General features: G+C 52.7%; 1 protein-coding gene and 1 long non-coding RNA gene across 3 annotated transcripts in view; both read right to left on the bottom strand.

Annotated features, from left to right (window-relative positions):
• Positions 1 to 1,466: 1,466 nt before the first annotated feature.
• Positions 1,467 to 7,533, bottom strand: LOC113611387 (uncharacterized). Its single transcript, XR_003429446.1, has 2 exons — positions 2,593 to 7,533; positions 1,467 to 1,944 (listed from the first exon to the last, which is right to left on the bottom strand). It is a non-coding gene; the product is annotated as an uncharacterized LOC113611387 (long non-coding RNA).
• An 11,222-nt stretch (positions 7,534 to 18,755) lies between these two features.
• Positions 18,756 to 23,201, bottom strand: part of UNC93B1 (unc-93B1 regulator of TLR signaling) — a 10,505-nt gene continuing 6,059 nt past the window's right edge. For both annotated transcript variants that reach the window (XM_027090866.1, XM_027090867.1), the window contains exons 9-11: positions 22,283 to 22,556; positions 20,343 to 20,461; positions 18,756 to 19,506 (exon numbers count right to left, since the gene is read on the bottom strand). In XM_027090866.1, coding sequence (XP_026946667.1) covers positions 19,183 to 19,506; positions 20,343 to 20,461; positions 22,283 to 22,556 — 717 coding nt within the window. In that variant the 3' untranslated portion in view covers positions 18,756 to 19,182. The remainder of the gene's footprint in view (positions 19,507 to 20,342; positions 20,462 to 22,282; positions 22,557 to 23,201) is intronic.

A 23,201-nucleotide genomic window follows, 5' to 3' on the forward strand; every position in this document is an offset into this window, starting at 1 on the left:
CTCAGGCTCCTCATCTGGGAAGTGGGGACAGCACTCCTCCATGGGCGTGTACAGCACAGGCCTGGCCGCTGAGCTTATTATTCTTAGGAACCATAAGACGAGGAAAGCACTGGTGCCCGGCTCAGGGGGCCACCCAAGCTGAGGAATATGGGGAGATAGGAGCAGAGACTGGGCACGTTCCTGGGCAACACCTGCAGAACGACCTCCCTCCGCCTGGCAGTGAGGCCCTCATTCCCGGCACTGTCCATCCCCTCCCCCCATCCCACGGCCTGGGGGAGGACGTGGCCCACAGTAGGTGTTCAGTAAGGACTTGTCCACCATGTCTTGGGCTGGAATGGGCCCCAAGCTGTGCCCACCCACAGCCGGGCCCAGGGGTGGCCCCACCTAGACCCCTGCCCCAGATTGCAGAGGGGCAGAGGGAAGTCAGTTCTAGGCCCTGGCTCCGGGCCGAGAGGGGCAGGGGGCCGTTTCCTCCCGAGTGCGTCCTGGAGGAGCTGGGCCTGGCTGGGGCTGCTTTGGGCCCAACTCTGACCACTGGCAGCGCCCACCCTCAGTCCAGGGTTGCCTGGAGCCCCTTCAGGCCTGCAAGTTGCAGGGCTGACCCAGAGCTCTGCCTGCAGTGCCAGCATCACCTCTCTCACCTGGTTTTCCGGGCTGGGGTCAAGTGGCTCGTGGTCCGATCAGCCCTGCTCTGACTTTGTCCATGGCTCCCTAGAGCCTCTCTAGGGCTGAATCAAGGCCCAGAGTGGAGGAGTCTGGGGTGAGCTATGGCATCCAGGTGTCCTGAGGTCTGTCGAGGGACCCTGGCCCCAGCTCAATCATACGTTTCCCAGGTGAGGCAAGCAGGGCAGGGGTTCCCTGACTTTCTCCACTGTCACTGTCTGTGTCCTCACTGTGCACACCTGGAGTGCCTGGGGACAGCCTCAGGCTTAGCTTGTGCATGGCCGAATCCCAGCCCCACCATTGCCCAGTCAAATGAGGAGGCAGACGGCTGAATGGGGCTGAGGTCGGCTGCATACCCAGGGGCCCTGGAGCGGGACGGCTGGCCCTTGCTCCTTATCCCAGGTGCTCGTTGAGGTGGGGCTGACTAGGGACCCTGGCTGCTGACCAGGCAGGGCCTGGCTGGACCTAGGCCACAGAGGTGACCACGGCAGACCTAGCCAGCCTGTGCAGAGCTCACGGTCTAGACATGGAACAATAATGACACTGAAAACAAGACAATTATAAACATGAGCTGGTGGGGTTTCCTTGGTGGTCCAGTGGTTAAGACTCTGTGCTACCAGTGCAGGGGGCCGGGTTCGCTCCTTGGTCAGGGAATTAGATCCCTCATGCTGCCACTAAAAGATTCCGCGTGCAGCAACTAAGACCTGGCGCAGCCAAATAAATAAATACTAAAAACAAAACAAAACAAAAACAAATAAATGAATTGGTGCCGCAGGCCCTGGGAGAGGCCAGCTGGAGACCCGGCAGAGGCCCCAACTGCAGTGGGAAAGGGGCAGGGCAGGGCCCTCGGAGGGCAGGCGTCGGGACAGAGGGGCCGGCACATGCAAAGGCCCTGTGGGAGCAGATTTAGAGAAACAAGATGCAACTGGGCAGGTCAGCAGCCTGACAGGACCTTCACATAGGGATTTGGGATCTATTCTGTGGGCACGAGAACACAGGCGGGAGGGGAAGCAGAGCTGGCGCCTGGGGCCCAGTGCTCAGCGTGCATCGTCTCATTTAAGCCTCAAAGGTCTTTTTGTTACCTCGTTGTAAGGAAGAGCAATCCGAGGCTCTGAGAGGTGATCCAATTTGCCCTCCTCACAGCTGCTACGTGGTGGCTTCAGTCCCAGGTCTGGTGGCCCTGCAGCACCTCCTCACCAGCATCAATGTGTGCCCTGCACTTTTTTTGACTTCTCAGCATCTTTCTGCAGCTTCCAAATTTTCTACAGTGAGCATCCAATGCTTCCAGAATCAGAAATGAACAGTGAGTGTTGCTTCTACAACCTCCCAAGAAGCTTCCCTCGTCCCAACTCCCCGGCACGTCCCAATCACAGTCCGGGCCACGCCTGGCTGGCCCCCGTCTGTCCACACGCCACCTCCTCCCCCAGCCTGGGGAGCCTCTCGAGGGAGGACAGGGTCTGCCTCTACCCCCGGGGCCAGGCCAGCAGAGGCCAGGGATGGAGGGTTCCTCCGAGGGTACTCCTGGTTGTCACAGGGGTTGTGGGGGGGGGCGGGGGGAGTGAGGTTTAGACAGCATGACGGGCCGGAGGTCACGTACACAGCTGGGGCAGGGCAGCACCCACCTCCCTGTGCTGAGCCAGGCCCCAGGACCATGGCCCCCCACCCTGTGGACTCACATCCCATTCATCTCCCCGCACCTCGTGCTGCTGGCCCTCACCCCGGGACCCCAGGTACCCCGCAGGTGTGGGCTCCGACCCTGGACCCTTTTGCTGAGCCTTTGCTCTCTGCCTGACATGCTGCCTTCACGTGTGCTGACTCTGCTCCTGGCCCATCTCACCCCTGCCTCTGCCTCCCAGGAGCCTGCGCAGCCCCCCACCAGATGTCGCGGGCCCACGTCTGGCAGTGGCGTGGCACCCGGGCTGACCTCACCGAAGCTCCAGCTAGTCTGGCCTCCTCCTGGCTTATACATCGGCGCCTCTGGCAGCTGCCTCACCTGACCTGGCACAGCTGGCCTGGGAACAGGTCTGGCAACTCCAGGCTGCTCTGTGATCACTGGGGAGGGCCTGGCAGAAAGTTACCTGATAAGGAGAAAGGTTACAGGATGAAAATATCAGTGGGACCCTGGCAGCCTCCTCCAGGACGCCCTCAGCCTGCACCCTCAGCAGCCCACCGAAGCCCCTGCACCAGGTCCTCAAGTCTATGCCCCCATCCCCACCCTGCAGGGCTCCTTCATTTGCATGCTCCTAATGTGCCCGACTGGCATCCTTGGGGCAGAGGGAGGGGCCCTGGCAGCTGCAGAGAGAGCCTGGACAGGCTGGGGAACCTGTGGCTGCAGGGCGGCACACCTCATTCCTTTTTTCCCTTATTCTTCTGTTTACTGTGTGACCCTAGGCAAGTTACTTAACCTCCCTGAGCCTCCCTGGGGTAACATTTGCACTTAATTGTCGTGGTTCTTGAGAGGATCACATGAGAAGATGAAAGAATAGACAAGACATTTCATAGCTCCTGGCGCAAAATCGGGCGCTCTTAAGTGTTGGCTACTAATGTTTCCACGAGCCTTTCTTGAGCACCTGCTAGGTTCTGGGAAGCAGCAGAATGGGCTCAGGCCCCACCGCTATCCCTCATGTATGGTCTGACCCTGTCCCCCCAGCAACCCCCAGCCTGTCCCAAGGGACCAAAACACCCGCGGCCAAGGGCTGTGGAGAGCTGTTCCAGGCACAGCGTGAGAACCCCCTGGCATCGTGGGCATCATCCCTGGCTGTGACTGGAACCAGGCCAGCGGGAGCCACACAAGACACCAGAAGGGAAGCCAGGGCTGGCAAGTCCAGTCTAAGAGCAGGGCGCGGGGGCTAGAGACCGACGAGGCCCACCTCCCTGGAACCATCGGATTATGCACTTCAAAGGGGTGAATTGTATCTCAGTAAACCTGTTAAAACAAACTAGGGAATCCCCTGGCGGTCCAGCGGTTAGGACTCTGCGCTTTCACTGCCGAGGGCGTGGGTTCAGTCCCTGGTCGGGGAGATCCCGAAAGCCTCACCTCGCGGCCAAAAAACAAACAAACAAACAAAAAAACGAAACAAACTAAACTGAATGGAACCGGTAAGCAGCCTGAATAACCCGCAAGCCAATGAAAATATGTCCAAAAACCTCCAGAGCAATTGCGAAACGCAGAATAAAACGATTGTAAGATGCTTTGCAAACCCGTCGGATGAGTTTCCTGCAGCTGCCCTAACAAACGGCCGCAACCGTGGAGGCTGGAAACGGCGGGGTTACTGTCTCCCAGTCCCGGAGGACAGAAGTCCGAAATCCAGGTGCTGCCAGGGCTGCACCCCCTCTGCAGGCTCCAGGGGAGGGTCCTCCCTGGCCCCTTTGGCTTCTGTGGCTGCTGGCGCTCCTCGGCTTCTAGCACAGCCCTCCCAGCTCTGCCTCTGTCCTCACATGGCCTTCGCCGTGTGTGTCGCATCTCCTTCTGCCTCTCTCTTATGGGGACACACCTCCTCAAAAACTCGAAAGGTCTCCAGACACTGCCAAGTGTCCCCAGGGGAATGACATCAGCCCGGTTGAGAGCCACCACCCTAGATGATTCTTGCAAGAGGTTCTGCTGCTCTAGGGAAGCAGAGAATGGGTGACGGCTGACAGGCAGGGTCGGGTAGCGAGTGGTGGTCCAGGGACACGCTGGGTGCTTACAGGATGATCCCCTTGATGGGGATGTCACCGGGGGTGGCGCGTGTGGATGTGGGATGGGGCTTTGCAGAGTTGGGGGTGGGAGAATGAGGGGCGATTTCCTCTGGGGGTTTCTGTGTTTTCCAGGAAGTAACCACCAGCCAGGGTAGGGGAGTGAGGGATTTGCTGTGACAAATCTGAGGGCAGAGCAGCAGCCTCTGGTCTAGGCCATGACCTTCCAGTGAGATCTGACAGACTCCTGTGGTCTGAATGGTGTCTCCGCAAATTCATATGTTGAAGCCCTAACCCCCAGTGTGTGGTATTTAGAGCTGGGGTCTTTGGGAGGTGATTAAGGTTAGAGGAGGTCAGGAGGTGGGGCCCCTGTGATGAGATCGGTGCCCTAATAAGAAGAGACACTAGGGAGATTGCTGGCTCTCTCTGCCACGAGAGGCTATAGGGAGAAGACAGCCACCTGCAAGCCAAGAAAAGAGCCCCCATGAGAAACCTAATCAGCTGGTACCTTGGTCTTGGACTTCCAGCCTCCAGAACTGCAAGAAAGAAATGTTTGTGGTATTTTGTTAGAACAGCCCAAGCTGCCTAAGATACGGACCTGGCATGATTCTCCACCTGGTGGGCGGGGCCTGGAGAAAGGGACCCTCTATTCCCTCAGGTAGGAGCAGGGAGAGAGCCAAGTTGCTGGGTGCCCTGTGAGGGGGATCCTTCTTGGGGGGAAAAATAACAGCAGTGCCCAGGACTCCAGGACCCCGGCCTCCTCAGTGGGACTCAACAGATTAATTCAGGGACCCTCGAACCTCCCTGGGGACCTGAAGATTCCAGGGGCTCACTCTGTGTTTCTGCCCCAGCAGGTGGCATCAGCGTTTTTAACCAGCTCCCAAATGATCTCAAGGTTCAGATGGATTTAGAAACTGCCACTGGATTCCCTGGGTGGAGCAGGTGGTTGCTCCCTGGTCATTCCTGGGAAAAGCTACCCAATAGGTTTGTGACAGATCTGGGGGCCCCTGGCAGCATCCCTCCGGGCCTCTTCCACGTGGAAGCTCTTCAGACAGGAACCAACCCTGTCCAGAAAGCCCAGAGCCTCAGTCTCTCCATTCATAGAATGGGGAAAAAGAAGCAAAAAAGTGACACCCATCTGACAAGGTTGCTGGGAGGTAGTTATCGGACCCCGTGGGATGCTTCCAGAAACTTCAAAGCACTGCAGGCAGTGAGAAGCCTAAGGGGTGGTGGGAGGGACAAAGGTTGATGTGTCCTTTCCAGCCCCAAGGACCCAGCCAGGTGAGGGTGTGGCAAGGAGCAGAGGCAGGGCCAGAGGAGCCTGCATGCCCCTCACACCACGGGGCAGAGGGGCAGCTGGGGAGCTGTGGTCCCAGGACGGGCTTGAATCTCAGTGTGGGAAAACCCCAGAACCACTCTGCTTTAGCACCGTGGACCCAGGGAAACGTGTGGTCTTGAGAGCTCAAGCTCTTCTTAGCCGCTCTAAACTTCAGAATATGGAGAACACTAGGATTTGGGACACACAGAATCCTCTTTTTTTCTTTATGCCTTATGCGATGTTTCAAGCACACAAAAACACACAGGATAGCATATAATCATTCATGTACACACCACCCAGCTTCGTCAGACCTTTGCCTTACGTTTATCACCCTGTGTCATCGTGCTCTTGGTGTATATCTGCTATCATTGAACGTTACATAGGATTGCTTTGCATAGCTTAAACTTTAGACCACTGGTGTCATATTCTTATCTTTCTGCAATGTGCTTTGTTCCTCAACATTCTGTTTCTGAGGTTTTCCCACCATGATCCGTACTTACTCATACTGTGGTTGAATAAACACACCACAGTTTACTTACCCATTCCGCTGCTGGTGGACATTTAGGAAGTGCTCCCTTTTTGTGGATTACAAACATTGCTGCCAGTAACATTGGGTCACGTCTCTTGGTGTGTATCTGGGAGTGAAACAGGTGATACGGTTCATACATCTTCAACTTTCCCAGGATTGTGGATGCTGCCTCCAAAGAGACTAATTAAAAGTCCTGTTGACAATTGTATGACAGTCCCCTTGTTCCATATGGTCTCCAGCACTTGGTATGGTTGGACTTTTTATTTTTTGCCAATGGGTGTAGCAGGTTGAATGGTGCCACCCTTCCCCACGAAGGTATGTGCATGTCCTGGAACCTGGGAATATGATCTTATTTGGAAAAGTGGTCTTTCAAGATGTAATCAAGTTAAGGGTCTTGAGATGAGATCATCCCGGATTGTTCAGGAAAGCCCTAAATCCAATGAAAAGGGTCCTCATAAGAAAAAGGAAGAGAGAGATTTGAGACAGAAGAGAAGAAAGCCATGTGAACACGAGGCGGAGACTGGAGTGATGCCGCCACACGCCAAGGAATGCCTGGAACCCTCAGAAGCCGGAAGAGGTGGGAAGGATCCTCCCCTAGAGGCTTCGGAGGGAGCACGGCCCTGTGACACCTTGATTTCAGACTCCTGCCCTCCAAAACTGTGAAAGAATAAACATCTGGTTTTTAAGCCACCAAGCTTGTGTAATTTGTTACGGCCGTCTTAGGAAATTGATCCAATAGATGTGCAAAGGCATTTACAATTGTTTTACTTTACGTTCTCCCAGTTGCTATCGAGGCTGACCATATTGTCATTGGCATGTGGGCCATTCAGGCTTCCTGTCAGTTCAGTTTTTTCCTCAGTTTCCTATTGTTTTATTTTTCTTTTGTCTTACTGGTTTGTAGGAATTCTCTATATATTTGCAACAGTAATCCTTTGCCAAGCATCTTTTTAAAATTAATTCACTTTATTTTCTAGAGTAGTTTTAGGTTTACAGCAAAATTGAGCAAAAAATAAAGAGAGTTCCCTTTGTCCCCCCTCCACACACACTGTCAGCATCCTCCACCAGAGGGGTACATTTGTTACAACCAACAAACCTCCCCTGACACACCATCATCCCCCAAACATGAACGTTGTCCAGACCACAAAAGTGACTAAGCGTTCCACTATCCTGGCTAGTATGGGTAACTGCTGGACCAATTACAGCTTTACCCTCATTCTAGTCTATACTCGCTACAGATAAGATTTATTCAGATACCCAACCATAGAAATAGCCCTGCTTCTTGTGTTTTTTTAAATTAATTAATTAATTAATTTTTGGCTGCATTGGGTCTTCTTTGCTGCGTGCACACTTTCTCTAGTTGCGGCGAGTGGGGACCATCTTCATTGTGGTGCACAAGCTTCTCACTGTGGTGGCTTCTCTTATTGTGGAGCACGGGCTCTAGGCACATGGGCATCAGTAGTTGTGACACGTGGGCCCAGTAGCTGTGGCTCGCAGGTTCTAGAGCTCAGGCTCAGTAGTTGTGGTGCATGGGCTTAGTTGCTCCATGGCATGTGGGATCTTCCCGGACCAGGGCTCGAACCCGTGTCCCCTGCATTGGCAGGCAGATTCTCAACAACTGCGCCACCAGGGAAGTCCCAGCCACCGCAATAAGAAGTCCGCGCACCATAACAAGGAGTGGCCTCCACTCTCTGCAACTAGAGAAAGCCCACGCACAGCAACGAAGACCCAACGCAGCCAAAAATAAATAACAAGTAAAATAAATATTTAAAAAAATAGAAATGTCCCTGATGGCTGCAGCCTCTGCTGTGTTTTGAATGATGAACTTCTTTTTTCAAATGTTTATTTATTTATTTTTTGGCTCCATTGGGTCTTCGTTGCTACGCGTGGGCCTTCTTTAGTGGCGGCGAGCAGGGTCTACTCTTCGTCGCGGTGCGTGGGCTTCTCATTGTGGCGGCTTCTCTTGTTGCGGAACACAGGCTTTAGGCGTGTGGGCTTCAGCAGTTGTGGCACTGGGGCTTAGTAGTTGTGGCACGGGGGCTCTAGAGCACAGACTCAGTAGTTGTGGCACACGGGCTTAGTTGCTCCGTGGCATGTGGGATCTTCCCGGACCGGGGCTCGAACCCATGTCCCCTGCATTGGCAGGCAGATTCTTAACCACTGCGCCACCAGGAAGTCCCTGAATAATGACCTTCTTAATGGATTTGCCCTTGGGCACACACTGGGCACAGTTGGTGCAACGAGTAGGCTGCATGTTGCCACAGCCCTTTTAGGCACAACTATTGTTCCTTCTTTTCCTGGTCATCTTGGAAGCAGGACCCGAGAGCTGGAAAACTGAATAATTTTTAATATGGCAATACTCCCCAAAGCGATCTATGATACAATGTAATCTCTATCAAAACTGCAATGTTTTGCAGAAATGGAAAAGCCAATACTCATACATAATTGCAAGGGGCTCTAAATAGCCAAAAATACACTTAAAAAGAAAAACGAAGAGGACTTACATTTCCTGATTTCTAAACTTACTTCAAGTTATAGTAATCAAAAACAGTTTGGGGGCTTCCCTGGTGGCGCAGTGGTTGAGAGTCCGCCTGCCGATGCAGGGGACGCAGGTTCATGCCCTGGTCCGGGAAGATCCCACATGCCGCGGAGCAGCTGGGCCCGTGAGCCATGGCCGTTGAGCCTGCGCGTCCGGAGCCTGTGCTCCGCAACGGGAGAGGCCACAACAGTGAGAGGCCCGCGTACCGCAAAAAAAAAACAAAAAACAAAAAACAAAAAACAGTTTGGTTTTGGCTCAAGGACAGACATATAGACCAATAGAATAGCACCGAGAGACTAAAAATAAACCCAAACATCTATGAGCAATCGATTGCCAACAAGGTGCCAAGATCACTCAGTAGGGAAAGAATAGTCTCTTCAACAAATGGTGTTGGGTTACCAGGACAACCACAGGCCAAAGAAGCTGAATACCTACCTCACTCCACGTATAAAAATTAACTCAAAATGTGTCAACAACCTAGTATGGGAGCTAAAACAATAAAACTCTTAGAAGAAAACATAGGGATGGGGGGACTCCCCTGGTGGTCCAGTGGTAAAGAATCTGCCTTCCAATGCAGGGGACGCAGGTTCCCTGGTCGGGGAACTAAGATCCCACGTGCCACGGGTCAACTAAGCCTGTGCGCCGCAACTACTGAGCCCACGTGCCTCAGCTAGAGAAAGAAAACCTCACACACCACAACTAGAGAGAAGCCCGCACACTGCAGAGAAGATCCCGGGTGCTGCAACTAAGACCCAACGCAGCCAAAAATAAAAATAATAAATACATAAATAAATTAATTAATAAAAGAAAATAAAACTTCTAAAAAAGAGAGAGAGAATACAGTGGGAAAAATATTGCACGCTACTTAAAAAAAGAAAACATAGGGGTGAATCTTCATGACCTTGGATTTGACAATGGATTCTTAAATTTGACACCAAAAGCACGAATAACAAAAGAGCAAATAGATAAATTGGGCTTCACAAAAATTTAAAGCTTTTGCGCATCAAAGGACATTATTAAGAAAGGGAAAAGACAACCTACAGAATGGGAGAAAATATTTGCAATTCCTATATCTGGTAAGGGTTCTATATCTAGAATATATGAAGAACTCTCACAAGTCAGCAACAAAAAGGCAAACAACCCAATTTAAATATGGACAAAGTACTTGAATAGACATTTCTCCAAAGAAGATGTACAAATGACCAAAAAGCATATGGAAAGACGTCTAACCTCATTGATCATTATGGAAATGCAAATCAAAACCACAATAAGATACCACTTCACCCCCATTAGGATAGCTATAATGAGATGACAACAATAAAACCCCATAAAAACAGAAAATAACAAGTCTTGGTTGGGATGTGTAGACATTAGAATCTTCATACATCGCTGGTGAGAATATAAAATGGTGCGTCTGCTTTGGAAAACAGTTTGCAAGTTTCTCAAAAAGTTTAACATAGATACCACACGACTAAGCAATTCCATTCCTAGGTGTATACCCCCCAAAACTGAAAACAGGTGTTCAAACAAATATTTGTTCATAAATGTTCATGGAAGCATTATTCACAGCAGCCAAAATATGGAAACAACCCAAATGTCCATCAATGGATGAATGGATAAACCAAATATGGTATAGCCATACAATAGAATATTATTCTGCCATAGAAAGGAATGAAGTTTTGCTGTGAACTTAAAACTGCGATAAAAAATAAAGTCTATTTTTTTTAAATGAAGTAGTGATACATGTGCTACGATATGGGCGAAACTTGAAAACATTATGTTAAGTGGAAAAAAACAGATACCAAACATACTGCATGCTTCCTTTTACATGAAATGTCTAGAATAGGCAAAGCCATAGAGACAGAAAGCAGGCTGTTGGCTGCCAAGGTCTGGGGACAGGAAAAATGGGGAGTGATTGCTGAATGGGTACAGGGTGTTCATCTAGTGGTGACGAAAATGTTTTGAAACTAGAGAGGGGTATGGATTGCATAATATCACAAATGCAGAAAATGCCACTGAATTGCAACTTTAAAATGGTGAGTTGCGTGTTATTTGAATTTTGTTTCCATGAAACTTAAAAGACTATTGTTCCATCGGCTCATGCTCTTTCTCCTTCTTCTCTTGTTTACTCCCATCTGAGCCCTGAGATGCCTGGAATTCTGGCTGATGCCTTGACTGCAGTCTTATAACCTCAGTGCAGGATAACTGCCATAGACATTCCCGTTAAAAGAGGGAGAAAATGTGAGGCACAGTGGACCAGACTGGTCCAAAGCAATTCTTTTTTTTTTAAATATTTATTTATTTTTATTTATTTATTTTGGCTGTGCCAGGTCTTAGTTGTGGCATGCAGGATATTTAGTTGAGGCGTGCAGACTTCTTAGTTGTGGCATGCATGCAGAATCTAGTTCCCCCACCAGGGATCGAAACCGGGACCCCTGCATTGGGATCATGGAGTCTTACTCACTAGACCACCAGGAAGTCCCATGGTCCAAAGCAATTCTGCAATCCAGCCAGGAACATGCTGGAAGTTCTTTGATCAGCTTCCAAGGTTTGGGAAGAATTCTCCATGGCTCTTGGCTCTGCTCTCTGGGTCCTGGTCGTCTGAGTCCTTCCTTTTTCATGAAAGGAAGCATGTGTTTGCAGCTGAGTGGTTTTCTCAGCCTACTTCCTGCCGGTAGAATTTGATGGATTCGGCAGGGTTCTGATGGCCTCTTTTTGTTTTGAACTGTCTGCGTCCTTTCAGTCCAAGCTGGCGAAATTTCTCAAAAACTTTGTGGGAATTCTGTGACTCTCACTGAAGTTCAGTCCATGTGATGAAAGGTACACCCACAGTTCTTTCTGAGGTAAGTCCTTCTCTGTGTGGAGCTCCAGCAGAGAGGGCTAAGGGATTACCCTGTTAACCTTCTTGGAGGCCCCACTGTTCAATCGGGGCTCTCCCGTGTGGCACACCGTCACCCTCAGCAATTTGCATTCACCTTGGACCAGGCACGGTACACCTGTGTTCCACTCCCCAGGATACCTGAAGAGCCCAGCTGTGGCATGAAATCCATGCAGACAGACCCTCGGTCACATGTAGTTGTCCGCAGAATCCAAGTGTGACATTTTATTGACAACACTTTCCACAGAAGTGTCCAAATGCTTTTTTTTTTTTTTTTTTTTTTTCTGGCTGCGCTGTGTGGCTTGCAGGATCGTAGTTCCCTGACCAGAGATTGAACCAAAGCCCTCAGCAGTGAAAGCGTGGAGTCTTAACTACTGGACCACCAGGGAGTTCCCCCAAATGCTTATTAAAGAGTTTTCTAATAATATTTCTTAGGCCTACTTGGATTTTTTTTTTCCTACTTGGATTTTTGAGGTGACATATTCCCATTTACAAATTTCATGAAAACTATTTATACAAGCAGGATACAAGATTCATGATACAGATTCAGAAATCTGTTGCTTTTCTATACACTAATAATGAAACATCGAAAGAGAAAGTTAAAAAAAATCCCATGTAAAGTCACATCAAAGAGAATAAAATACCCAGGAATAAACTTAACCAAGGAAGTGAAAGAACTGTACACCGAAAACTATAAAGCATTGATGAAGGAAATTGAAGATGACTCAAAGAAATGGAAAGATATCCCTTGCTCTTGGATTGGAAGAATCAATATTATTAACATGGCCACACTACCCAAAGCAATCTACAGACTTAATGCAATCCCTATCAAAATACCCAAGACATTTTTCACAGAACTAGAACAAATAATCCTAACGTTTATATGGAACCACAAAACACCATGAGTTGCCAAAGCAATCCTGAGAAAAAAGAACACAGCTGAAGGTATAACCCGCCCAGGCTTCAGACTATACTACAAAGCGACAGAAATCAAAACAGCATGGTGGGACTTCCCTGGTGGCGCAGTGGTTAAGAATCCATCTGCCAATGCAGGAGACACAGGTTTGAGCCCTGGTCCGGGAAGATCCCACATGCCGCGGAGCAACTAAGCCCATGTGCCACAACTACTGAGCCTGTGCTCTAGAGCCTGCGAGCCACAGCTACGGAGACCGCATGCCACAACTACTGAAGCCTGTGCGCCTAGAGCCTGTGCTCCACAACAAGAGAAGCCACTGCAATGAGAAGCCCATGCACCGTGACAAAGACCGAATGCAGCCATAAATAAATAACTAAATAAATTTATCAAAAAAAAAACAAACAGGGCTTCCCTGGTGGCACAGTGGTTAAGAATCCACCTGCCAGTGCAGGGGACACGGGTTCGAGCCCTGGTCGGGGAGAATCCCACATGGTGCGGAGCAACCAGGCCCGTGCACCACACTACTGAGCTTGAGCTCTAGAGCCCGTGAGCCACAACTACTGGGCCCACGTGCCACAACTACTGAAGCCCACACGCCTAGAGCCTGTGCTCCACAACAAGGGAAGCCACTGCAATGAGAAGCCCATGCACTGCAACCAAGAGTAGCCCCTGCTTGCCACAACTGGAGAAAGCCCGGGCAGTAACAAAGACCCAACGCAGCCAAAAATAAATAAATTTAAAAAAAAAGATTTGGTGTGTATATATATATATATATATATATATATATATACACATACGATAGAATATGACTCGGCCATAAAAAAGAATGAACTACTGCCATTTGCAGCAACATGGATGGACTTGGTATTATGCTCAGTGAAATAAGTCAAAGACAAATATTATATGATATCACTTACACGTGGAATCTAAAAAATAATACAAACGAATGTATATGCAAAACAGACTCACAGACATAGAAAACACACTTGGGGTTACCAAAGAGGGAAGGCGGGGGGGCAAATTAAGGGTATGGGATTAATAGATACAAACTACTCTATACCAAGTAGATGAGCAACAAAGATTTATTGTATAGCATAGGGAATTACACCCATTACCTTGTAATGACCTATAATGGAATATAATCTGCAAAAAATACTGAATCACTGTGGTTGTTCACCTGAAACTAATACAATATCATAAATCAACTATACTTCAATTTTAAAAAAAAGGAAAAAAGAAACCTAATTATACAAGTTCTCAGAAGTCTGCTCGTCATAAATGGAGCCCACCTGGGCACAAGCCCTCAAGGTTCCATTGCGCCCCAGTGACCCGCACATGTCCACACGGGCCACACAGGCAGAGGCCTGAACCGCAGCTCATCTGAGTCTTGGCAGGAAGCTATAATCCACCAGGACTCCAGAGGGTGGGAGGCCTGTGGGAGCTGCTGCGAGGCCGTCTGCCTCTCGCCCACCTACCCACCTTGGAGGCTGTCCTGAGAGCTTCTTATCACCTCCAGTCTGATGAGGCCTGAGGCTTTCTGCTGCCCTCCTCAGAAGAAAGCACAGGATAAAAAGGCACTCAGCAGTGGTCTAGAATCAGCTCCCCAGCTGCAGGGTCTCCCACAGCAGCCTCGCAGTCTGGGCCCCTTGAGCTCGGAGCGAGTGACAAGGACCTCCAGGGGCTGGCACCTTGGGCTTATTCTCCTTTTCACTGTCCATGGAAATAATATGCCTTGAATCTAAAAGTGGCTCATTGTGCCTTTACCAGCCAAACCAGTCGGGTTGACCTTGGCTTGGCCTTGTCTTGGGTATGAGCTTGACCAGCCGTACCATCACCTACAGGCAGACCTCGGAGACCCTGCAGGTTCTGTTCCACACCCCACAAGGAAGCAAGTATCGTAATAGAGCAAGTCTCGCAAGAAATTTTTTTGGTTCCCCAGCGCATATAAAACTTCTGTTTACATAACAGCTCGCTGGTTCTGACCTGATGACCTTTCGGACAGTTGCGCCTATGTCTTAGGTCAGGAAGGTGGGCCACAGAAGCTTCCTTGCTACAGTAAAGACGACATCTTTAGGATAAAGCCAGACCTGGGTCATCTGGCAGAGTCTCGCCCCACCCCTTCCCCATCCCCACCCCCGCCCTTGGTCCCTTGCCCGAGACTATGATGCTGGGCGAGGCCACCCCTGTCCCAGAGTCGTTAACCACTTTGGGGTCCCCTAGGAATAAGTGAGTAAACAAGAAAGGGGCTGACTGAGAGCAGCGGTTCCCTCTCTCGTGGGCCTTCCCTGATCAACACGGGGCAGCTCAGCTGGACGAAGCGGGTGCTACTGTTAGCACCGGAGCAGGACCCTGACCAGCCGGGGCCTCGTGCGCACTTCTCCTGACTCCTGGGCTGTGCTGATGGGTTGGCTGTCTCTAAAAGCAAAACCACAACATCTGTTGCCTCATAAGCCGTAATATCCAACACAAAAGGATTTGCCCGTGTGCCAAATTTTGAAACTTCAACAACTATCAGAAGGTCTCACCTTCTCATAAAAGGCTCATAGCCTGAACAATACCCTCAGGAAAATGTCTACGTTCACAAGCTTGCTCCGCATCCTGTAAGGGATGGAGACCAGACTGACCCCCTAAATATAAACCCTAAGACCCTCTAAATATCGACTTTTGCTTTGGGTATCCTGCTGACATAGATCAACCTAAGTTGCAGAATTTATCAAAAATACGGACTTCCCTGGCGGTCCAGTGGTTAGGAGTCCGAGCTTCCATTGCAGGGGCACGGGTTCGATCCCTGGTCGGGGAACTAAGATCCCACAAGCTGTGTAGTGTGGCAAAAAAAAAAAAAAATTATCAAAAACACAAAATGCATAATTAACAATTCTAACGCAAATTTCTCACAGTACAGGTAAGAATCAAAATCAGCACATCATAAAGTGTCTTCCAGTAGGAGGTGCTCCCAAGTCCTGAATATGCAGATATTAAGCAAGCCCCCACCCGCCTATTCCAAGTCCAGGCCTTCCACCTCCTCAGATCTTTAAACCCAGGCGGTTACACAGGAACCGCTGCTCAGCCTTCTGCCTATTCCTTCAGTATGTCTTGGGTCTGGGACGCTGCCACGTATCGGGGCACCCTGCTCATGTCTGAAATACTCAGTTGGCCATCTTTTGGTCTCAGAGCCCAGCCCCTCCCCCTGGGCGACTGCTTACTTTCTTGAGAGCTCAGCTATGTATTTGAAAATCAATTTGTTTCTGATCCAGGATCTCTAGGTGTTTCTAGCAGGAGACTTTTCAGGCTCTCTAACACGTCATTGAGAAGTTAAAGATAGTTAAAATCTTACACTGTAGAGTCTTGGAATCAGATAATTTTGAAATTACCCTGGTGCAAGGACTTCCCTGGTGGCACAGTGGTTAAGACCCCACGCTCCCAATGCAGGGGGCCTGGGTTCGATCTCTGGTCAGGAAACTAGATCCCACGTGCATGCTGCAACTAAGAGTTCTCATGCCACAACTAAGGAGTCTGCATGCTGCAACTAAGACCCAGCACTACCAAATAAATAAATATTAAAAAAAATACATTCAATACCAACATTGTGAATGTACTAACTGTCACAAAAGTGTTCACTTAAAAAAAAAAAAAAGATAAAATAAAATTACCCTGGGGAAGATTGACGAAATCACAGAAACTGAGACCATGACACAGAGTCTGATCTTCCACTTTGGAGTCCAGACCTCTGCCCGGTCGCCTTATCCAGAGGTGACAGAGACATCAATGTCATACTTTACAACCAGGCCCGGAGCTGCCAAGGGGCTCCATCATTCACATCTGATGGCTTAATTAGGCTTTCCAAAAGAACCGGCCTGTTGGGGCTTGCGGCGGTGACAGTTACCCTGCTTGTCCTGGGTGTGTGTGTGTGTGTTGCTTGTCATGGGTGTGGCCTGTTACATGTGTCTGTCTGTGGGTCTTGTCCGTGTGCCAGGAGCAGCGAGAGGAGGTATGGAGTCTTCTGATGGGGAACTTAGCTTGGTGTGAGGCATGTGAGCAGAAGCCACGCTCCCTCCGTGTGCCTGGGCCACGCTTTCATTTGCTCATCACCGGAAATGACTCTGAAACGAGACCAGTTGTAGAACCATCCTCATCCCCTCCCCCACCTTGCCCGGCATGCCCAGGGGCCCACACGCTTCCAAATGGCACCCTGCCCTGCATTCACAGGCCTATTGCCCAAGCATCTGGTTGCCCATCTCTGACTGGAATTTAGCTGGAATCCTGCCAGGAGGATGTTGCCACATCTGCCGTCAGAGAAGTTCCGTTCCATGCCAGAGGCTGGTGGGGAACGGGAAGGACAGAGTGCTGGTCACACCACGTGACCAATCTTGGTCTGTTTGTCACTGAAAGTCTGTGTATGAGGCAGGCAGTTTTCAGCCCTTCATCTGTCTGAGTCTAGAGACCACCTGGTAGGGAGGCTGGGGAGAGGAGACCTATGGCCTTCACGGTCCCCCATGACTGCAAGACCCCCGAATCTGCCAAAAACAACTTGGCAATTAGTTCATGTTGGTTCGCAGCAGACCCTGGGGGTTCCCTTCCCAGGCATCACAGACCATAGGTTTAATCACCTTCCCTAGGCTGGGTCCAAAAAGGATCCCGCCGGTTCTCTGGACAAGGTGGGGGGTGGAGGCACGGGGTCCAACAAGGGACTCACTGTAAGTTACTCTGCGCCAGCCCTGGGCTAACAAGAGCCAAACTTGCCCTGTTCATGGAACCCTCAGTGTCTCAGGAGTTTTTTCATGGTGCTCCTAGGCCAAAAGAAATATCTAACTGTTCTATTTGTGAGTTATTTTAGGTCCAACCAATAAGTACTTAGGCTCTAATAACTTAGTAGTCACTTAGAAAATGTAACACACACCAAGAGAAAGAAAAACGGTGTTTATTTCATTCCTTAATAACCACCACGACTTACTAATTGGCCGTGTGCACCGGGCCAGCTTCTCAAACCTTGGAATCAGACTGGAGACCCCCGGCCTCACCTCCTATTCCACAGTGATTTTCACTTTTTATCCCCCAACCACAGGAAACCCAGCTTCTCAAAGACATGACATGAAAGGATCGTGGTGTGATCTAACAGTGAAACTGTGGACCACCTGAACCTAGTAATTTGCTCAGAGTGGGTAGACGTCCAAACTTTAGAAAAACTCCGATATCCTCTGTGCCCTTGTGAGTTTCCTGCAGGGCCTGGGGACATCGGTGCTACCACAGATACACTTTACCGAGGAGGAAACTGTGGCTCAGATGGGCCGACCCCCTGCCTGAGGTCGCAGAGCCTGGCTCCGGGGCCCCCGCTGAGGCTGCTGGAACCAAACTCAGGAGGACTGTATGAGGCAGACGAGAGAGGGGGCCGCCGTTTACAGGTGGAAGAATCTAGGAGACCTGACGCTGAAGTGGGTGTAGACCAGGGTCTGGCAGTCAGCCAGGGGTGGAGGGTGTGTGAGTGAGGAATGGTGTGGCCCCCAGCTTTGGTGGTACGGATCTGGGGCGCAGTTGGGGGCTCCAGGACTCTCCTGTGGCCCCCTTGCCTGTCCTCACCCCACCGTTCAAAGCTCTTCACAGTGGGACCTCAGTTCCCTCTCCCCACGGTGGGGGGCGCCCTCGGGCTGTAGGGGTCGGACCCTCCCACCAGCCTCTGCATCCCTCATGGGCATCACAGCTGAGGCTGTAGCCCAGAGACATCAGTAGCCAAGTTTACCTGGGCTCAGACATCTATGTCCCAGGCCCACACTGGACACGGGGTGACCTGCACTCGCCTCAGAAGTGGACTTGGCCCCCAAAGGAGTCCCTTGGGGAGCTGTGGGCAGAAGCGTCCCAAGGGATAAAAAAAAAAAAAGGATGGGGGTGGGCAGGAGGGCTGGGGACGCTTGAGGAGGGGGCAGCGGGACCTGGGTTTCTGGACTTCGTCCCATCCTCTAGACTGACGAGGGACTGGCAGCCCCATCACACTCCGCTGCGGTCCCTACAGACCACCCAGAGCGACTTCTTTGTCCTGAGCTGATCGGGTGCGACTGGCAAAAGCTGGCTGGTGTGGGGAGGGGTGGTGCCTCCGGGAGCCAGGACAGCCTGGTGGGCGGGGCTTAAGGGACCACCCCGCCCCCCCACCCCCGGATCAAGGCAGACGGCCACAGCGCCCAATGGGCAGGGTCAGCCAGGCACACACCCCGGGTGGTCAATGTCCTCCCACGGCAGGAGACTTCCGGATCAGGACAATACACAAATCTCTTTATTGCTCATGTTCTTAAAGTCGTACCTCTTGGCGGACCATGGGGATAGGATGTGCAAAGCGGGCGACGCACACGGCCCAGGCCTGTAGCCGAGAGCTGGGATGGGACTGGCGGGGTCCCAGCCCCGGGGCTGGGCCCGGTAGGGGGTCGTGGAGAGCGGCCCCTGGGGTCGGAAGAGGGTTTCGGCTGTGCGGTCCCTAGGCACTCTGGGCCTGGCCAAGAGGTCTCAAGGCCCCACCCTCCCTTGGAGGGGGCTGCGGGGAGGATCCCAAACGCCCGGGACTCTGGGAGGGCCGTTCCTGAACCCCGGGATGGGCCAAGGGTCTTTCCAGAAGTTGGCGCTGAATCATAGGGGCCCCGACCCGAGACGCGTTAAACCGAGGCCGGCGATCAGGCTTGGCCCCTCACTGCTCCTCGGGCCCATCGCCTCCCAGCGCCTGTTCGTAGGGGCAGGGCCGGCGGCAGAGACCAGCTGGTTTGGGGCCGGGCTCTGACCCCACGGGCCCCGCCTCCTCCTCCGCGCAGTCCCCCCGGCCGCCGCCGCACTCGCCCTCTGTGTCGCTCTCGTCAGAGTTGTCCTCCTCCAGGTAGCGGTAGCCGCGCACCTTGTGCTGGGGCCGCGGGATGCGGGGCTGGCGCGGGACCACGCCCCGCCGCAGCTTCTGCTCCATCCACAGGTACGAGGCTGCGGCCGCCACCAGCGTCACCAGCAGCACCGTCAGCTTAGCCTGGGCACACAGGGAGGGATGCGGTGGACCTGCGGGCAGCCAGTCCTGCGCCCTCCCCGCCCAGCCCCTCGCCCTGATAAGCCCACCCCCATCTGGGACTTGAGCCCCGTAGCTCCTCTGCTGTCCTTCCCTCCTCCTGGGAGCCGCCCCGCCACCCATGCTTCCTGGGCACCCTCCTGCCCAGCCCTGTCCCTTATGGTCACCCTATCCATCAGGGCCTCGGTTTCCCTAACTGTAATGGTAATCCCTTTGCCTCACAGGGTAGATGTGAAGGGAGGCCTGGCCCTCCCTTACCAGAGCTTAGATTACTCTGTCCCTTACATGTGGGATCATAAGTAATGCTTCTTAGAGGTTTTGACTGTAACAGGCAGTCAGAAATAATTGTAAATAACTCAGTACGTACACACATATTCACATATCCCTGCTATTCCCTATTCTATCTCATTTTTTAAAAAGTTGGCCGGGACCTGCTAAACTGACCCACCAGTAGGTGAGAGCAGAGGACGAGGACCCCTGAGAGCCAAGAAGGGAGACAGACCCTCGGCATCCATCTCAGAGCCCAACGTCTAGAGAACAGGTTACCAAACTACCCACAAGGCGGCTGGGATGTGCCCACAAGTAGAGAGCAAACTGTGAATCCTTTCAGAAATGGGTAAACTGAGGCCTGCAGGAGGGGAAGCGGTAAGTAATAAGTCAGTGATAGGTGTGGGGCCGCCCAGTGGACTTGGCCCAGGACCTGGCCTGGGGCAGTGGTGCCCTTCAGGAGCTGTGAGGCCAGGGCGGGCACTCAGGAAGTTTCTGTTGTCTAGGGGGTCGAGTGGGGGAGGGGCACTCACCTTCATGGGCAGGCTTGAGCCCAAGTAGACTGCGAAGACGGCTATGGCCTGCCACCAGTGGTAGATGGTGAAGATGAAGTCTTGCCTCTCCTTGTCCTCGTACAGGATTCCCAGGAGTGCTGCAGGTGCGCAGGACGGGGCAGAAAGGGGAGAGGTGCCAGCTGGGGCCCAGAGCTGCTGTTCTCCCACTAGTGACCCCCGATGCCCTGTGCTGGTCCCAGCCCTTGGCAGGAGCGCCTAGAAAGCCGCTGTAAACCAGTCCTGGCTGGCCCCCTAGTGTACACACTGGTTATCACGCTGCCTGGGAGCTGAGCAGAGGCTGGAGCAGTGGGCCCCCCTGCTGGGATGCAACGGGCCTGCTCTGGGACCCATCTGTGGCCTCAGAAGTGGGAAGTTCTGTGAGCAGTCACATCCTGCCTTCTTCCGAACCCCAGGCATGCAGTACCAGGCCTGCAGGGGCTGTTTTTCCTCACCCAGGGCTCAGGGAGAGCAAATCGCTGTAGCAACAAGCTTTCTGCAAATCAAACCTGAAGCTGGGAGGGAGGAATTTGTTTCCCAAAGCATCCTCCCCTGGGTGGGGCAGAAAGAGCCTCGGACAGGGAATCAGGAGACTCAGATTCCACTCTCAGGACTGAAAGGTGGAGAGAGTTGGCACAGGGATGTGGATTCAGATGTTGGGTCTGTGGGTGACTCGGGGTAAGTGAACTCCCCAGAGCCACTTTTCTCATCTGTGAAATGAGATGACACGTATATGCTGTGCTGTGAGGTTTTAATGGGAGAAAGCCTGCATGGCAGCCACTCAGGACATTGACACTCCCATCCTGAGGTCCTGCAGTGCGACTGTACCCCATGGGGGTGTGTGAAGGGACACGGAGCCCCCCCCCCCCGGGGGTGGGGCATCAGAGGAGGGAGTAAGCGGAGCTGGGCAGAAGAGGATGCTGGGGTCTGGCCCAAGTCCAGACATATGGGCTCAAGGTCCAGAGGCAAAACAGCCAGGACAGTGTGGTCCAGGGTGTGGGGCTCCATCCCCTGTGACAGATATAGTGTCTGATTCTCTCTCTCGGATGTTGGGTGCTGAGGTTGCCTGAACCATCCCCTGCCCAGCCCGCAGCAGGCATGACCTCCACCATGCCATATAGGGGTGATGCTCAAAACTGCTAACGGCACCGGCCCATCAGAACAGGTGCCGATGTGGGAGACCCAAATGGCTGCACCCATGTGTACCAGCTGCCTGTCACTGGCAAAGGCTCACCTGTGGGCCCAGAGCATCCCACAGATGAACTCTGTCCCACCCCCTCCTTTCTGCAAGCAGGGCCCCAGGCCCCAGTGCCTCCACCCTAGCAGCCCGGACTTGGGGCCTGGACTCGGCTACTCTGAAGGTTGCGGTTGGGATCTTACAGCCTGCTTCCAGCTCCTCTCCATAAAAATGCCATATGTGCACTTTCCCCCTGGGGTGTGGACAGGGCCACCTGCTGCGTCCCATGCTCCCTGGGGCACAGACCCTGACACCTGCTTCCAGTGTCACGAAAACTATGCCAGGCTGCGCCCTGTCCCCTGGTATGAAACGAGGCATCCCCAATGTGTTTTTTTGCACTGTCCCTAAGAGGGGTCCACAGAGCCCCACATCCAGCCCATGGAGCCACAAGATCTCACCCTGACTCCCGTGCCCACCCTGGGGGTCCACAGGATGTCCATGGCGTGCCTCGAGGGTGTTCACAGCCCTCATCTGTCCCCGCAGTGTCCACGGGACTTCCTTCCACCCCTAGAGTGCACACGGGGATCCCCACCTACCTCCACCAAGTGCACGGGACCCCATAACAGCCCTCCAGTGTGCCCATCAACCCCATGTCTGTCCCTGGGATGTCTGTGCTCCCCGCAACCGCCCTGAGGAAGACCCAGGGTCCCCTGCCCAGCCATCCAGGGCCCACGGCTATACTCACTGCTAAGCCCCGTCTTGTTGAGGGCACTGCCCACACCCCAGAGCACGGCTACTGCATAGAGGACCCCGATGTGTTGCAGGACCCGGGGCGCGGGGGCCCAGAAAAACAGGCTGACAGTGAGCAGCAGGTGCAGCCCGGCCCCGGCCACCAGAGGCGCCGGGCGCGGCAGCCACAGCCCCAGCAGGCCCAGCGCCGAGGCGGCCGAGGCACCCAGGCTATAAGCCACGAGGACGTACGCCAGGCGTTCCAGCCCCACCGAGCACACGCCGTAGCCCTGGGGGAACAGAGGTGAGGGTTGGAGGTCAGCCGGCCCAGGCTCTGGCCCTCCCCACGAGGTCTCACTTCAGGACACGTCCTGCCCTCTCTAGGCCACCGCAGGGCCAGCTTCCTCCGAGGCTTGTGGGAAGGTTCCTCGGGGACAGACAGTGAGAAAATGCTTGGACAGTGTCCCCAGACACCAAGGCTGAAACCCGCATGGAGCCAAACACTTGATGGCTGTTATCCCATCTCAACAGTGCAACTCCTCTGGAAGTCGGCATGGCCATTAGAGACTTCACAGATGAGGAAACAGGCTCAGAGAGGTGAAAGTAACTTTCCCAAGGTAGGGGCGGGATGGGGGGAGAGAGGGAAAAGGAGGAGGGGAATATCCGGGCCTACAATTGTCCCTTGGTGTCTGCGGGGGATTGGTTCCAGGACGCTTCACGGACACTAAAACCTGCGGATGCTCAAGTCCCTTATATAAAATGGGGTAGTACAGGCTTCCCTGGTGGCGCAGCGGTTGAGAGTCTGCCTGCCAATGCGGGGGACACGGGTTCGTGCCCCGGTCCGGGAGGATCCCACATGCCGCGGAGCGGCTGGGCCCGTGAGCCATGGCCACTGAGCCTGCGCGTCCAGAGCCTGTGCTCCGCAACAGGAGAGG

Source organism: Aethalodelphis obliquidens, unplaced genomic scaffold (assembly GCF_003676395.1).
Source record: "Aethalodelphis obliquidens isolate GAN/ISIS:26980383/991018 unplaced genomic scaffold, ASM367639v1 scaffold69, whole genome shotgun sequence".
In the NCBI taxonomy this organism is placed as follows: Eukaryota; Metazoa; Chordata; class Mammalia; order Artiodactyla; family Delphinidae; genus Aethalodelphis; species Aethalodelphis obliquidens.